Here is a 17463-nt window from a genome sequence, read left to right as displayed (position 1 = left end):
ATATATTAATGATTTGGACGAGGGAACTAAATGTATTAGCTCCCAATTTGCAGATGATACAAAGTTGGGTGGGGGGGGGGGGGGGTGGCTGTTTGGAGGATGCAGAGATGCTTCAGCGGAATTTGGACAGGCTGAGTGTGTGGATGCATGCATGGCAGGTGGATAAATGCAAGGTATCCACTTTGGTCGCAAAAATAGGAGGTCAGATTATTATTTGAATGGGTGTAATTTGAGAGAGATGGATACTCCGTGCATCAGTTGCTGAAAGTAAGCAAGCAGGTAGAGTAAGCAGTAAAGAAGGCAAATGGTATGTTGCCTTCATAGCGAGATGAATAGAGATGTTGTGCTGTAATTGTATAGGGCATTGGTGATGCCATACCTGGAGTATTGTGTGAAGTTTAGTTGTCCTTACCTGAGGAAGGATGTTCTTTCTGTGGAAGCAGTGCAGTGAAGGTTTACCAGGCTGATACCTGGGATGGCTGGGTTGTCATATGAGGAGAGACTAAGTCCGTTAGGATTATATTTCATCAGAGGTTAGAAGAGTGAGAGGGTATTTCATAGAAACTTCGAAAATCCTCCTGAGGAAGGAGCAGTGCTTCGAAAGCTCGTGTTTGAAACGAACCTGTTGGACTTTAACCTGGTGTTGTAAGACTTCTTACTGTGCTCACCCCAGTCCAATGCCGGCAGGATTAGACAGGATAGATTCAGAAAAAATGTTCCCGATGGCGGGGAGTCCAGAACTAAAGGGTCCTAGTTTGAGGATAAGGGGTAACCTTTTAGGACTGAGGTGAGGAGAAATTTCTTCACCCAGAGAGTGTTGAATCTGTGGAATTCGCTACCACAGAAAGTAGTTGAGGCCAAATGTTGTGTAATTTCAAGAAGGAATTAAATATAGTTCTTGATCTAAAGGGTTCAAATAATGTAGGAGAAGGTGGCATCAAGGTATTGAACTTGATGATCAGCCATGATCATAATGAATGGCAGAGCAGGCTCGAAGGGCCGAATGGCCTACTCCTACTTCTATTTTCTATTTCACACTCGGACAGAACCAGATTCTAGTTTTGATAGGTTGGAGTTAAGTGCGAGAAGAAAATACTTGAAAGGATGCTTTAAATGCATCTCGAAACTATAATTTTTAGTGAAATTTTACATGCTAAACTTCCTGACAGCATTTTAGTGATTTTGTTTTCATGAGATTTCTAATAGATGAAAATGGAAAACATTGTCCTCTTGGTTGGGAAACTAAGGCAATAATATAACTTTGTGAGGAGTACTCTATGTGAGTACTTCCTGTGAAGGAAGCTGGTAAGTGCTTTAATTACATTTTATGTAGAGAGTCATTCCTTGTGGGACAATACGCTGTCTATGGAAATGGTGAGTGAGATAAGTGGCATGATTCAGTGACTGTGTTGTGCCCGGCGCAAATTGAGGCACGCAGGCTGGATAGCGGGAGAGGGCAAAATCAAGATTCGCACCAGGCACAAAGCATTTGCATTTCACCCGGCCCACTCCAAATGACAAGTTCTAGATCTCACCCAAAAATGGCACGAATATCATTAACCCTAATTTGCATTCATTTCAACCTCATGAACGAAATTGAAGTTAAATGCAGGGGTTGCCTGGGAATTGTCTGACTCCCCAGCGGGAAGTCATGCGGACATTGTTCAGTATTCCTTTTCAAAAACATAAAGCTGGTGTAATGGCTGCGAATGGGAAGTGAGGAGGTGAGTAGCCATATCCATTTTCCAACATGCAGTTCAAAGGTGCCAAAGCTGCTGCCCCAGTGCACGGAGGGAGTGGTGGGGTGTGGGGGGGGGGGGGGGGGGGGGGTTGGTGGGGGGGAGTGGTGGGATGGGGGTGGGGGGTGAGCATATCCCTCAGTGGGTTTGGGCTTGCTCGGGGAGCTAAAGCCTTCCAGGTCGTGCATCGCCCATTGAACGGGGGTGGGGTGGGGGGGGGGGGGGGGATGGGGGAGGGTGGCTTTGTGTCCGTGAGGCCTTCAAGCCATCTTTAAAATTGTGGAGCTACATAACAGGGGCAGCCACAATTGCAGCCTGTCTGTCCTCCTGAACTCTCCAGGACAGAGACCTGCTGCAGCTTCTCTCATGAAAATCTATTTTACTCCCTTTGACTGTGAGTAGCCTCGAGCTGCACAGCTGAAGGCTGTTTCAAATGAGGAATTAGCCTTGTAAGTTTGAGAGCACTTTGCACTCATGAACTCTCAAGTGCCTCCTCGACAGGTGCCTGTCTCAGAGGATGATAAATGCACTACATGCCCAGCAATCTTTAATGCCAGAACTCTCGGAGTGTTAGCACCTTTGAGGCAGGAGCCAATAATCAAACAGTAAAGAGCGGGGCCTCACCACTGAGGATCCTCGCACAGCCAAAGGCTAAGTATGTGGATGGGTGGAGGGCAGCCTATCACGGCCTCCCTCATGTTCCTGGCACAGGTCTGGGATTTAGGGTCTAGGGCCTCCTGATCTGGCCAGGGGTGAATATGTATGATGAAGTTTGCCGGCACTGGCTCACTGGAAGGCATTCTTGAGAGAAAGCGCAACAGTCGTGGCAATGATGGGGAAGGCTTGGGAGATTTGAGTGTCCTGGGATGGAAGACACAACTGATTGTCAGTCTCCCTCCTTCTCCAATTCTTTCCAGTTAAAATTATGTTTTCTGGTGTTGATCTTGCGGAGGCTGCCCTCGCTGTGAGACCCAGCAGAGAGACAATGCAGAACTTGTGCCACGTCCTCCTAGACATGGAACCCCAGGGAGGAGCAGGACACCTGCTCCTGGTGGCCGTAAAGATCACCGCAGTCCGCAACTTCTATGCCAGGGTTCGAGTGGGGACCTCTTTGCCATATCCCAATCTCCCCTCCACAGTTGCATTGAGGAGATAACGGATGCTCTCTTTTCCCAGCATCAGACTACATTAGCTTTGACATGCCCAGGCCCACCAAGATGCCTGGGCTTCAGGATATGCGGCCTTCACCGGGATGCCCTCGGTTATGGGGAAATTGATGGCATGCATGTTACCCTGCATGCACCTGGGCATCAGGGAGTGCACTATATTAACAAGAAAGGGTTCCAATCCCTGAATGTTCAGACCGTCTGCAACCGCTGCCTCAGGTTCATGCATGTGTGTGCCCATTACCTTGGGAGCATTCATAACAGCTGCACCCTGGGGTGCCCAGAGATCCCCGGTGTCTTCGAGGACCATCACAATATGACTGGTTGGCTCATGGGGGACGATTGACACCCGCTGAGGAGGACTGAAACCGAGGCGGGAACCCGATATAATGAGGCCCACATTGGCACCTGTGCCATCGTTGAGCGGTGCCTGGGGCTGCTGAAAAACTTTGATCGCTCTGACGGTGTCCTGCAGCACATCTTACAGGGGGTCTCCCCACTTTGTGGTGGTCTGCTGTGCCCTCCACAATCTGGCACAGCAGCGGGGCGACATGTTCGAGGAGGAGAAGGTAGAGGGACATGTGGCTTCGTCTGAGGAGGAGGAGGAGCTGGACTAGGAGGATGGGCCCGAGGAGGAGTCAGGATATGGAGGGCATGCGAGGAAGACCAGGAGACCCTCATTGTCTCCAGATTCTGCTAGGACGGGGCTGTGTCTATCAGCTGAACGTCACCCCCCCCCCCCCCCCACACACACACACACCGCACTCCCATATCCATCCCCTTCAATATCCCTCCCCCACCGATCCCCAATCTCCATCACCCCATTCCCCCAATAACCTTCCCCCTCCCTTCTCCCGCTATCTCCCTTCCCTCCTTCCCCCACCAATCTCCCTCCCCAATCTCCCGCTTCCCCCATTTCCCTCCCCCTCCCAGTCCCCCCCCCCACGTAACACCACCATGCCACCTAACTACCCAGTTCTACCCTCCAAGTGACTGTGCAACATCACTCCAGGGTGATGGGCCTGTGTTGGCACTGTCAGTGGATCACCATACAAGGAAGAAGGGTGATAATAACTCACCGTGAGAAAACCTGCAGTGCTCCTCAGTTTCCGTTAAAGTTTGACTCCTGACTTTCTGCTGACAGCGTGCTCACACCCATCCACTGAATGGGGTTTGCATCGGGGGTGTTTGATCTTGGACCACTGTGCCTGGGGGGTGATGAGTGGGGGAGCGATGGTAACAGGGGGTGTGGCTGAAAGCAGGCCTGCTGTGAAGTTAAACGTGACAGAGACTTCACATGTATGAGGTGTGACAAGTTTTAATGGTGAACATTTTGCTGCAACAGATTTCCATTCCCTCTATCTACAGATAGTGACCCCATCAATGCTGACTCAGTGTTCCTCAATCCTCTTTATCTTTCATGATCTAGTGCTATGTCTATGTATCTCCTCAGGATGCACATCAGAGATGGAGACAACCAGTTGATTGCCACGTCCTGTGGCCTTTGGTGCCCTTAGTGAACATCCTCTGGAGGGCCTGGAGCTGGATAGCCGCAGCCAACTTACTGGTGTCACTACCGTTCTGTTCTACCCACTGCCCTTAAATCAGGAGGGGGGGATTCAGAAGAACTGGAGACCACCTTTGTCTCCTTGGTGGCAGGTCCTGGGTTGGCATCCAGCACTTTCTCGTCCCTAACGTTGGGCCCTGGGGGAAATCCATGGGATTGAAGGGAAGCTGGAATGAGCTGCAGAGGCCTTTAAGTCATCTGGCATTGCCAGTGGAGGCTCCCCATTGTCTGCACCATGGTGTCAATGACCTCAGTAATGGTCCTCAGTGACTGGGCCATGCTCTCCAGTGCCTCTTGGACATGTCCATCAGAGACTGGGACTGGAGACTGGGGAATGAAGCCGAGGCCCTCAGCCATGGCCATCACAGCCAGAGCCATGCCTTGGACACCACCATTCAAGACGCAGACACCGTGATCCAGATTTTCCACTGCGGTTAGCACCCTCGCCTCGGTGCCATGCATTGTCAGAACTATCTTCTGAGCCTCAAGCCTTTAGGACTCCTCCAATCGGCCTTGCAATGGCTGGAATATCGCTGATACCACCTCCTGAATATCACAGTTGTGTCCAATCATCTGCATCACCTCTGGGAGTACCTTGTCCAGAGTCTCAGTGTCTGGCTGGGACCCAGCTGTGTCCTGGAATCCAGCAGACCTCTGACTGCTGTCTTTCTTGGATGTTCCTGCCTCCACCTGATTTGCATCAGGCATCTGGTGCTCACCAGATTGTGCACCAGAAGCCTGTGCACTAATGTTGCTCACCGAGGTGTGTGTCTGCACCAATGGAAGGTGTGAGTGATAGCTGTGGCACATCGCCGATGGTGGCCTCAGAGCTCTCCTCCTTGATATTCTCTTAGGTGGCGGGAGGGATACAACTCTGGATGGCCTGGCCTCATCAGATGATGATCCTGCGAGACAATGGACATGTGGTCAGTGAGAGGGAAGGATCATTTTGTCTGACATGAACTCACTGAGACAGGTCATCTGGATGAAGGGGCAGTAGTCCTCACCTGTGTGGTGCAGAACAACCTCATTGTCGGTGCCTGCTCTCTTTTCTGGCCCTTTCCCATTTAGTATGGGCCATCTTCTCCTGTGGGGACAAATAGAAGGTATTGTGAGCCGCATGCTTGATGGGTTGGGGGGTCTATAACAGGTGGCACGTGTGGGCACTGCAGCTTGACCTGAAGGGGTTGTGCTGGTGTGTGCTGGGGGTACTGAGGAACAAGAACAAAGATCGGATGTGGGGAGGATGTGCGGTGTCAGCCAGTGATTTGTGGGGGGGATGTGTTGATAATTTGAGGGGTGGCAGGCAGAAATGATGCCAGGAGAGAGGTGGTAACTTAACTTTGCAGCTCGTTGGAGGTCGTTGGTCTTCTTCCAACATTGGACGGCGGTCCTCTTTGTCTTGCTGCCTGCACTGACAGCTGCTGCCACTGCCTCCCAGGTGGCAATGCTCACTCTGCTGCTGGTCCTCTGACCCCCTCGGGAGAACAGGGTGTCCCGCCTCTCATCCACAGCGTTGATAGCCTTGTGAGGGTGACATCCCCAAAGCAAGGAGCAGGTCTGCGCGCTGCGCTGCTTGTGTGTTAACTAGAAGTGGTGAGGAAGCGTTTAAAAGCAGCATTCCCTTGTTAGCGGCAAACAGCTGAGGCACGAGTTGCACAAATCAGACGGCGAGTGAGCCAATAATGTCACAAATCTCACGGGGGCTCATTTCTGTACTAACTGCCGTTGAATAAGGGGCGTGAACCCACCAAACATGCCAAAAAACAGACATTAACCTTGTTCCGCTGTATCACGTCCAAGGTTTCAGATCGGACGGAATTCTCCCATTTGGGACCAAGTGCCGTGGCGCGGATGGGAAGGGGAGCGTTTCTTGCTGCAGATGCCGGCAGGAAACCGCGCCAAATCTTCCAGCCCTGACTGAATTAATTATACATCTGAGGGTTCAGCACCTCATTCTGTGGCTGGGCAGACATGACTGTGCCTGTCCCGCCATCATATCTGGGTGCCAGGTTGAAAATCGCCCAACATCACTGACCTACCCTTGAAGAAAAAAGATGGACTTCTTGAAAAAGAAAAATTTCTCGGAGCAGACTTCAGCTGGATAATGGACCTCCTGAGAAAGAAGATGAATCTCCAGGAACACCTGGAGATTGGGAGATGGATCTCCTCGATCACACTGAAGCTGGAAGATCCACCTGTAAATGATCCCTCTCCCCACCCACAGCTGTGACGATCCTACATCCAGGGTTGCTGCCGATGTTCATCCGGAACTCTATAGGCAACCTCAGGCATTCTTCAAGTAAGTCCTGGCTTCTGCACGCCATGTTATTCCAGACATGTTTTGGGCCAGTGGCACTTTCCCACTGGCATTGCAGAGAATCGGGCATGGGTGGAGGATTCCAGTTGGGCCTTCATCTGTATTCTATTAGGAGGGTGAAAATCAGTTTCACGCTGGCCTCTGGCGGGTTTCCCGATCCGTCATAGCGGGAACCAATGGAAGGTCTCATGGGAAATTCGCCGACTTTTGGACCCACGCCAAGTTCTCCCCATCTCCCCCTCCACATCAGCCATTGTACCCACCAGCAGAGCCACGGGCGAATCCTGCACATTAGGCTTGCTGGCTTGAAACAAGTATGGGAACAATTGGAAATTTCTAAAATTAAACGCAAGAAGTCACATGTCGGACTGTTTCACATCAGGAAATGCACGAGGAAAGAATTGTTAGCGGTCTTAGTGGGGGTTGTCTTGCATTGTAATGCTTTGTATAGAATATAGTTGTATTTGTTTTGAAATATTGGTTGTACATTTGAATTTAGCGAGAGATGGAAATATTTATTTGTACATTAGTTATATTTAATTGCATGCAAGTGATGGGCATTTACTTGGGATTCGCTTATGTCTCTATCAATAGGAACAGACTTATACTCAGATTTTCTGTTGAAGTGATGTGTTTGTTATCAATAGCTAAATAAATATTCATAAAAGTATGCGATGATTGGCTCCAATTCTATCCTCCTCCATCTGGCATTCATGATTATAACATATTACTTGTGGATAACTCAACTTTAAATAACTGAAATAAAAGCAAAATACTGCAGATGCTGGAAATCTGAAATAAAACAGAAAGTGCTGGAAAAAGAAACAGAGAGACAGATTTCTCTGGCCATTTGCTGGTGGTGGGATTCCAGCAGGGAACCACCAGCAGCACACTTCGGCCTGCAGGTTTCTCGGTGGCGTGGGGTGGCTTCAATGGGAATTTCCATTGGCAGCAGTGGGAACAGAGAATCCTACCACCAATGAACATCATGCCACCGAGAAACACACGGCTAGCCGGCCAGAGAGCTTCATCCATAGTTAATCGTGCAAATCATGTATAACTCCTCTTTGTGAACTTCCAGTTAATACCTGTCACTTGCATTCAAATAAGTACAATTGATACACAATTAACAGATTGCCTTCTATTACAATCCCACACCAGACCCCAACAGTGCCGAGGATACTGGGCTGAAACCCCAATATTTTAGTTTATTTGTCAGACTGTACAGAAGGAATGATTCACTCCAGGAGTGACTGCATGGGGAAATAGGGCTTTGGTATTTTTTTAAACAAAACTTTATTATGGGTACAATATTAAACATTGTAACTTTAAACCCAAGAAGAACAGCTTTCAATTACCCTTTGAACACTACTGTTCAATTTCCCATTAAATAACAAGAAAAAAAACATACAGCCTTCAATCTGTCTTAAAAGTCCGCTGGTATAGAGTAATACTTGCTTCACAGAACAGATTTTGACTTGTCGCAGAATTCCTTCAGACTCTGGCTGAATATCTTCAAAAAGCTTGTTCACCTGGTATGTTTCAGCTTCTTCCTTGTCCCCAGCCAAGACTGCTTTGCTTTACATATTACTCTTTTATAACTATCTTACTGTGGGGGAATTGTGAAATCAGCATCAGTCAGATCAGAATTCAACTTTTCTCTCCCAAGATTTCTCCAAAAACTGCCTTTTCAAAATGTCTCTCTGCATTCCTTGCCTCCCCCAGCAATGACCTCATCTCCCCAAACTGAAAAACAAATTATCTCTGCAGGCTGCAAAGCATATTAACTCCCCAGGGACTTTCCCAATCAAAACACAGTCCAGTAGTCCAGACTGAAAGACACATCTCTTTGTCAATTTCACCTTCTGGCTACTAAAATCACCCTGACCCTACAAAACAGAATTATTTCTTTTTTAAAAACATGACCATTGCAGTCAAGCACACTCTAACCCCAGATGTTTAACTCTTAAATTGTCCAATACTTAGAATCCAATATTCCTTAAGTCTTCTAGTTGTCACACTTTTCTCCAAGTAAAAGTTGAGATTCTGGGCAAGATTTAACGGAAGTGGAGTAGAGTCCAGTGTTGGGCACATTTAGCCTGGTGTTTCTTGACACTGGCAGAGCTGAGAATGATAGCGCTAATAAATGGGACTCTGCTTCATTTCTGGGCTCAGCGAGGAATGCCCCACCAAGGCCGCATTTAGTCCCGTCTCCTGCACTAATGAGCTCCACTCGACTGTACAGGAAGAGAAATGGTGGCCTGATCTCTGAAACCCCCCCCCCCCCCCCCAATGCCCCACCTCACCAATGAGTGGGTCCACGAACCCACCGCACCCCACCTCATAAGGGCATGGCACGGTCTGATCCCTGGCATGGGCAAGCTGCAACCCAGGTATCTTTGCACTCTGCCTGGAACCATGTCAATGTCTTTGCCAGCCTGGCAGTGCCAACTGGGCACCTCTGTCGGTTCCATAGTCCACATTGTCTCCTTTTGTGAAGCTGGTGGTGATAACGGCATCCCTGAAGTCAGTAGCAATTTCTTCTCTGTCTCAAGTTTTTCAGGAACAGCTGATGGCGATGACGGGTAATTACTTCTCCTCAAAGTTTAAAAATCTTCACTGGAATCCTGTCCACTGTGGCTTTTCCATTCTTCACATGTTTAATAGCGGCATCAACTTCATCCATACTTGGTGGGAGTTCAAGGTCATCCAAGATCAAAGAAAACTATAATACCATTTGTCAATTGGTTTGCAGCAGTTAGTTTGGGAGTAAACTTCAAACAAATCAAAAGCTTTAATCTGCCTATGAATATAGTTTTACCTATAAAAATACCCTACATTTCTAAGATCCTCCTTGAGGGCATGTAAATGGAACAAATAATTAGTGGAAAGTTGGTGATTAACACAATCTCAGAGTATGCCTGCCTTTAAGGTGGGTGGTTTAGTCAGCAGGAAGGTGCTGGAGGGTTTGTGCTGGAAACTAGCTTTTAGCACAAGTTTTCTTTTCAACTAGTCCTAAAAACAATCGTAGAGACGCTAGCTGTGAATGCAACGTACAACTAAAATCCTCTGATCTTTTGAATTTAATGAGCTGATTTCAGAAAATATTCACTGGAAAAAAAATCCCAGCAGAATATAGTGTAAACTCCAAGCCCTGAATATTATATGTGAAAACAAAATCATCGTAGAAAATTTACTTAATGACAAAGAGCACTTTGAATTATTGTGTGGATATGGTTGCAGATTTATAATAATGAGGTTTGCAATGTTTTTGTTAATGTTATGCAAATCATCTGAACTTTGGGAGCCTTGATGTGGTGGATATGTTCCTGGAATGTACAGTCCATTAAGATATGTTTTTTCACACTGTACAAGGTTCTGCTGATAGATTTTATGTTGTTTGGTAATCTTTCCAAGATTATTTTGAGGAATTAAAACTCTCTACTTTCCTATAACTGGCTTTATTAAGGTTGTATATAACTATATCTGTCCTATGATTGTTGTAGATTTTCTCATTTACTTTTAGCAGCAAGGGAGGTTTGTTTTCATCATTTTACCTTTCGTATTTTTTCTCCCTCCAATTTCTCTTCCTTTCTCTGCCAACTGTAAGTTTATCAAATCATTGCTGTACTGTCAGCTATTTTCTATACTGATATTCATTATGATCGTTGTTAAAACTTGAACAGAAAAAGAAAGAAAAATATAATTTTACAACGTGTGTAGTTCTGAAATGTCATTGATTTCAACTCATAATTCGGCTGTATGTCTTGGAAGACAAAATTAGTCATGATTGTGATTGATGAACTCATTCAGTTATATTTTGTAAAAATGCTTTTTTTTTCTCAATCTTTTTCAGTATTACCAAGTCATACTTGTGGAAATCCTGGCAAATTACAGAACGGACTGCAGCAGGGATCCACTTTCAACATAGGGGACAAAATCCGATTTAGTTGTAATGCGGGCCACTTCCTTGAAGGACATGCAGTACTGACGTGCCTTGCCAGCTCGGAGAACAGTGCTTCGTGGGATTTTCCAGTTCCCTTTTGCAGAGGTAAAACAAAACTAAATGGAATTTTCAACTGATGAATTGGAATGTGCTCAAATCCTTGACCCAGTTCTCATAATATGCTCTTTGGAGACATCAATAGTGGTGTGAATGCATGCCATGGCAACATTTATTGGAGCAACCCATCTCATTTTCATTAGTTTCTGTCAATTGAACTCACTCAAATGCAGTACTTCAATAAACTGAGTGTTGGTAAAAGTTTTGTTGAGAATTTCTGAACTGGTTCATTATCTGGAACCATGCTAATTAGATGCAAACCGCTATTACAAGGTCACAGTGGAATCAATCTGCAGCACAAGCACCTTAGATAATTATATATTTTTTGAGTCTTGTCAACAAAATTGTGGCACCAATACGACAGTATCAGAAGCCAATTGCCCATCTTATTCTTCCCCCTTTTAGAATCAAAGCCATTTATTGTGCAAAATTGGCCTGACCCCATTGATTTGAGAGGACCAGAAGTTTTGGAACTTGAACTTCTCAATGTACTTAGTCAAATGAGAAAAATGCAAGTAACTAATGAGGCAAAAACGGTAATAGATAATGCAATCCAGCATTTAAGACATGAGCCATATCTGGTCTGGTACAGTCCACTGGTTTTGTGTAATACATTTTGACATGAGAATGCTAAAGTGAAATGTATTAGCTCATGCTCTTTACATCTTCGGGGGTTACCATTGACCAGTAACTTAATTGCACTGACCATACAAATAAGAGCAGGTTAGTAGCTAGACACGTAGCTAGGAATCCTGAGGCCATTAACTCACCGCCTGACTCCCCAAAGCCTATCCACCATCTACATGGCACAAGTCAGGAGTGTGATGGAATACTCCCCACTTGCCTGGATGAGTGCCACTCCAACGACACTTCAAGCTTGACACCATTCAGGACAAATTAGCCCACTTGGTTGGCTGGTCCACAGCCCTTCTACAAATATTTATTCCTTCCACCACAGATGAAGAGTAGTAGCAATGTGTACTATCTACAAGTTCCACTGCAGGAACTCACCAAGACGTCTCAGACAGCATCTTCCAAACTGCTACAATACTCCCCAGTCCCACTTGACCCAGAGTCACAACACAATTGAATAAACCCTTCTTAGAAAAATAATTGAAGTCTGTGGCTCTTGGCTGCCAATAATTACGTGCTTGTAAAGTTAAACACAATTACTTTTTAGTTATAACTGTTATGGGCCAGGGTTTAGAGAACCCCAAAGTGTATCATGCAGATCACCTGACACGCAACTTTTTATAGACTGTGGTTATGGGGAGCACACAGGCCTATCTTACAGGTGTGGTGCAACAGAGAGCTAAAGTACTTTTAAATTAAAACAATGTTTATTTAAGAAACCAGTTAACACTTCATAAACCCACAATAAACATCTTAACACCTATCAACACCAATCATCCCCACAGATGCAATATTCTGTAAGTAACCCTTAATCTTTCCTTGCAAGATCCATAAGACAAAAGACCCTTTGTAACACAGAGATCAGGGCCGGGATTCTCCCCTACCCGGTGGGGCGGGGGTCCCAGCGTAGCAGAGTGCGCCAACCACTCCGGCGTCGGACCTCCCCAAAGGTGCAGAATTCTCCGCACCTTTAGGGGCTCGGCCCACGGTGGAGTGGTTGGCGCCACGCCGACTGCCGCCAAAGCCGGCGCCAACGGCCTTTGACGCCCGCCGCCCGGCGTCGGGGCTGGCCGAAAGGCCTTCACCGGTTCGCGCATGCGCCGGTGCGTCAGCGGCCACTAACGTCACCACCGGCGCATGCGCGGTAGGGGGTTCTCTTCCGCCTCCGCCATGGTGGAGGCCGTGGCGGCAGCGGAAGAAAATTAGTATCCCCATGGCACTGTCCCGCCCGCCGATCGGTGGGCCCCAATCGCGGGCCAGGCCCCCCCCCAGGACCCCGGGGGCCCACTCGCGCTGCCAATTCCGCCACCACCAGATGTGGTTGAAACCACGGTGGCGGGATTGGCCTCTCAGCGGCGGGACTTCAGCCCATCGCGGGCTGGAGAATCGCCGCAGGGGGCATGCCGATCGGCGCGGGGGGGGCTCCAATCGGCGCGCTGCGATTCCCGCCCCCGCTAATTCCCGGGTGCCGGAGAATTCCAGCCACGGCGAGGGCGGGATTTACTCCGGCCCCGGGCGATTCTCCGACCCTGCGGGGGGGGTCGGAGAATTTAGCCCCAGGTTTACATTCTCTACTGAGAGCAGTTATCACTTTTAAATCACCCGGATAATCTGGAGACAGTCTTTAGATTGCAGAAAGATCCTTATACAGCTGCTTGCTTTTCCTACAGCTATCCAGCTTTTGTTCAAAGCGAAAGTGAAAGACAGACAGCCCAGCTCCACTCACACTCTGACATCACAGCAGCTATTCGATAAATACCCATTTCTTAAAGGTACATCCGCTACAGCCATTTAATAAACACCCACTTCTTAAAGGTATTCTTACATCACATAACAAAACCAATAATGAAGTATGCAGCAAATGCAACAGGTTAACTTTAATCTAATTCCTAATTCCCCACTTTAACACTCGCTTCACACACACACACACACACACACACACACAAACACACAAAAGACAGATAAACATAGAGGGGAGGAGATGGGGTGAAAAGCTTTGTTTCAGGTGGTTGCCTTTAAGCAGACCTTCCTTCCAAGTAAGCTTTCAGATCCAGGTCTTGTGTTGTAGCCTGTAATGGTTTTCACTGTAGACTTATTCATGTCTTTACAGTTTCAGAAATACAGCAACTCATAGCCTTTCTGGAGAGAGAGTGAGGGAGAGAATAAGATCAGGTCCTTCCCCTGAGTGTCCAGGATTTAACTCTGCATTTATTTGGTCTCTGAAAATCCTCCCACTCAGGCAGGTTCCAATTACCACCTGTTATCAGGCAGAATACAGCCTTTTGACCAATTTATTGGCCACCAGCCAATCAACCCAACCGATTCCCACTCCATCTCTTGGGTGCCAAGAATTCTGGGTCTTGCTGTTCAAAGCTAGCAGCACCATATACCAAGCTGTAACTTCCTGAATGCCTTCTTCTCTAAGCTGAGTGACTTAAAGATACACGTCCATTAAGCACCCATTGATCAAAATGATAACAACAAAATTACAGAAGGGGAAATAAGGGAAGCAGCAGGAAGGATCCTTACAAATCTAACGACTGCCATTAACTAGAAGAAGGACAACAGATACATGGGAGCACCACCACCTGTGCGTTCCCTTCCAAGCCACTCACTACCCTGACTTGAAAATATATCACCGTTTCTTCACTGTCACTGGGCCAAAATCCTGAACTTCCTCCCAAACAGCAGTGTGGGTGTACCTACACCACATGGACAACAACAATTCTAGAAGGCAGCTCATCACCAACTTCTCATAGGCAATTAGGGATAAGCAACAAATGCCAAAAGTTAATTCCAAACTTGATACAAACGCTTGTGACGCAACAGTAATTTAACAAAATAAGAAAATGCTGTTCATCAAATCAAACCTAGTTCTTCTATTTCTCCAGTACTAGTTAATATTATCATGGCTTCTATCCTCGTAGAAATCAAAAATCAGATGCCATTTTATTTGAGTTATGATCTGCTTTATTGCACCATGTTGCATCTTAAATTGCACGATGTTTGCAGATGCATTTTGATCTTGCAAGGCCTTCAGGGTTAATCAGACAGTTTGTTCTTTGTGTGAAGGAGGGTGGGGTAGGAACTTAGGAGTGTGGATGAAGTTTGGAAACAGTACTTTCTTGGGGGTACTTATGTGGGAATTGTGGAGCTAGAGTTCTTTGATTGTGGATTCAAGGCAATATTTTGGAAGTGATGGCAAAGTGGTATTATCACTGGACACTGGAGCAGGGTAATGCTCTTGGAGCTTGGCTCCAAATTCCACCATGGCAGATGGTGGAATTTGACTCCGATAACTTCGCCTGGAATCAAAAGTCTAACGATGACTATGAAACAATCGCGCTAAAAATCCAACTGGGTTCACTAATGTCCTTTAGGGAAGAAAATCTGTTATCCTTATCTGGTATGGGCTACATATGTCGCCAAACCCACAGCATTGTGACCGACTCTTCAATATCATCTGAACTGGTCCAGCAAGCCACTCAGTTTAAGGGAAATTACGGCTTGAATAATAAATGCTGGCCTTGCCAGTGACAGCCACATCCCATGAAAGAATACATTTTAAAAATCAACATTGCAACCTAAATTATTGAAACGTGACCAATTCTGTATTTGACCAATGACATTTCCTTCGCCGTACGATGAACAATCGTAACCTGTCTCAATCCAAACATAATCAACCAGCGTTTCATTCAACTCTTTTTAAAGTATTTAACAAAGCACTGATTTGTTGAATTTATTCTACATATCTTGCACTCTGTGATGGTTGAGATTCAGTCCTTTCTCAAAGTTATTTATTTCCTGCGGTGCTGTCTAATTCCAAGCGAAATGAGTGGTCCCTGTCTGCATTATTAAGTCAAATTTTCACTTACTTTAAGATTTGGCCAGTCTGTCAGTCTCCTCTTCTCCATTCAAAACAAGTTGAGCTCTTGAGTATTGTCTCATCCATTTTACATTGCATTTGCATTTCAGATCAAAGTACTGTTTGCAATTTTGGAACTGCACTTTATAGAATAAATTTTAAGTACCCAGGGCGCGATTCTCCACAAATGCGGAGAATCGTAAAGGCTGCCGTGAAACAGGCCGTGTTTCACGGCAGCCTCCTCACCCCCTCCCGGGACCCGATTATCCCCCCCCCCCCGGGCGGGGCTAGCAGCGGGGCCACCTGAACCACGGCATCACGGCCTTAGCGACCGTCGCTAAGTCCACGCGCCAAGCGTCACGCCGGCTGACGCGCACGATGTCGTCAGCAGCGCATGCACGTCATCTCCCTTGGCCGCCCCGTGGACTGATACTGCGGGGCGGCGGAGGGAGACAGAGTGCGTCCATTACGGACGCACTGCCCGCGATCGGTGGGCACCGATCGCAGGCCCATGCCCCCCTTGGCACGGCCGTGGTACTGCTGTGCCAATCGGGGCCCTGGATGCCCAGAACGGGCATGTTGCGGCCGTTTTTACGGCGGCAGCAAGCAGGTGTGTTTGCTGCCGTAAAAACGGTCGTAAAAGCCTGGGAACTCGGCCCATCGGCCTGGGGAGAATCGCTGTTCGCCGTAAAAAACGGCGAGCAGCGATTCGTGTCGTGGGGCAGCCGTGGTGGGGGGGGGGGGGGGGGGGGAGAATAGCGGGAGGGCGGGAAAAATGTCGGGGACGCCCTCCCGCTATTCTCCGAACCGTCGTGGGCAGCGGAGGATCGCGCCCCCAATTCGTTTTTTTCCAATTAATGGACAATTTAGCAAGGCTAATCCACTTACCCTGCATATCTTTGGGTTGTGAAGAGTGAGACTCATGCAGTCAGGGGGGGAATATGCAAACTCCACACGGACTGTGACCTGGGTCCTGGATCAACCCAGGGTCCTCGGCACCAAGAGGTGGCAGTGCTAACCACTGAGCCACCGTGCTGCCCTGAATGCTCTTTTTTTAATGTCTGTTCAACCTCCCTGATCTCACAGAAGAGCAGTGCTTCAGCAAGCTGCATTTAAACATTAAGTGGTGGCAGAGATGTGCAGCTATGTGGAGTATGAGTTACTGTTTGGTGCATGGGAATAGGCCAAAGTACTGCCCTTGCCCGCATGCAGAGGGAAAGAGTAAGGAGAGGTGGCAGTTTGCATCAGCAATGCGACAAGCTCCTTCTTGATAGAGAGCTAGGGAAGGGGCGAAAGTCAAGTTTTTGACTGCTTCTTTGAATGTGTTGAATTCCAAAGCAGTCAGATTTATTTATAAGATTGATAGCTGTCAAGCCAGTATTAACTAACATAATTAAGATTGACTCAAGGACTACCTTGATTTAATTTTGAAGCAATTAATATGCAAGAAATGGACGGAATTAAAGTTCAGAAAATACATCCAGAACTTCGATCTCCAGATTGCGGTCTGCCAGAGGATGTGCTGGGGACCGCTCTGACATCCCATGCATTGACTATGTGTTACTTGTCATTTGTCACGCATATTGACCTAGTCTTGTTGCATTTGGAAATGGGCTGCTTCAGTATCTGAGGAGACACAAACGGTGCTGAACGTTGTGCAATCATCAGTAAGCACCCCCAATTCTTACCTTATGATGGAGGGACGTTCATTGATGAAACAGCTGAAGATGATTGGGTCTCGGACATTCCCCTGAGGAACTCCTGAAATGATGTCCTGGAGCTGAGATGACATACCTCCAACAACCGCAATGAACTTCCTTTGTAATAGACATCACTCTAATCAGAGGAGGGTATTCCCCTTGATTCCCATTGACTTCAGTTTTGCTAGGGTTCCTTGATGTAATACTCGGTCAAATATAGCCTTGATATCAAGAGCAGTAACTCTCACTTCACCTCTGGAGTTCATCTGTTTTGTCCATGTTTGAACCAAGGATGTAATGAAGTCAGGAGCTAAGTGGCCCTTGCAGAAACTAAACTGAACAGTGAGAAGGTTATTGTCATGCAAGTGCCGCTTGATTGCATTGTCGCTGATCCCTTCCGTCACTGTGCT

General features: G+C 47.1%; 1 protein-coding gene across 1 annotated transcript in view; it reads left to right on the top strand.

Moving 5' to 3' along the window:
* The window catches only part of csmd2 (CUB and Sushi multiple domains 2), a 2254685-nt gene that overhangs the window by 888840 nt on the left and 1348382 nt on the right, over nucleotides 1-17463 (top strand). Inside the window, exon 4 of the mRNA XM_038801178.1 lies at nucleotides 10649-10843. Coding sequence (XP_038657106.1) covers nucleotides 10649-10843 — 195 coding nt within the window. The remainder of the gene's footprint in view (nucleotides 1-10648; nucleotides 10844-17463) is intronic.

Source organism: Scyliorhinus canicula, chromosome 1 (genome assembly GCF_902713615.1).
Source record: "Scyliorhinus canicula chromosome 1, sScyCan1.1, whole genome shotgun sequence".
Classification (NCBI taxonomy): Eukaryota; Metazoa; Chordata; class Chondrichthyes; order Carcharhiniformes; family Scyliorhinidae; genus Scyliorhinus; species Scyliorhinus canicula.
The sequence above is the reverse complement of the archived record's forward strand: the minus strand, read 5'-3'. Positions and strand labels throughout refer to the sequence as shown.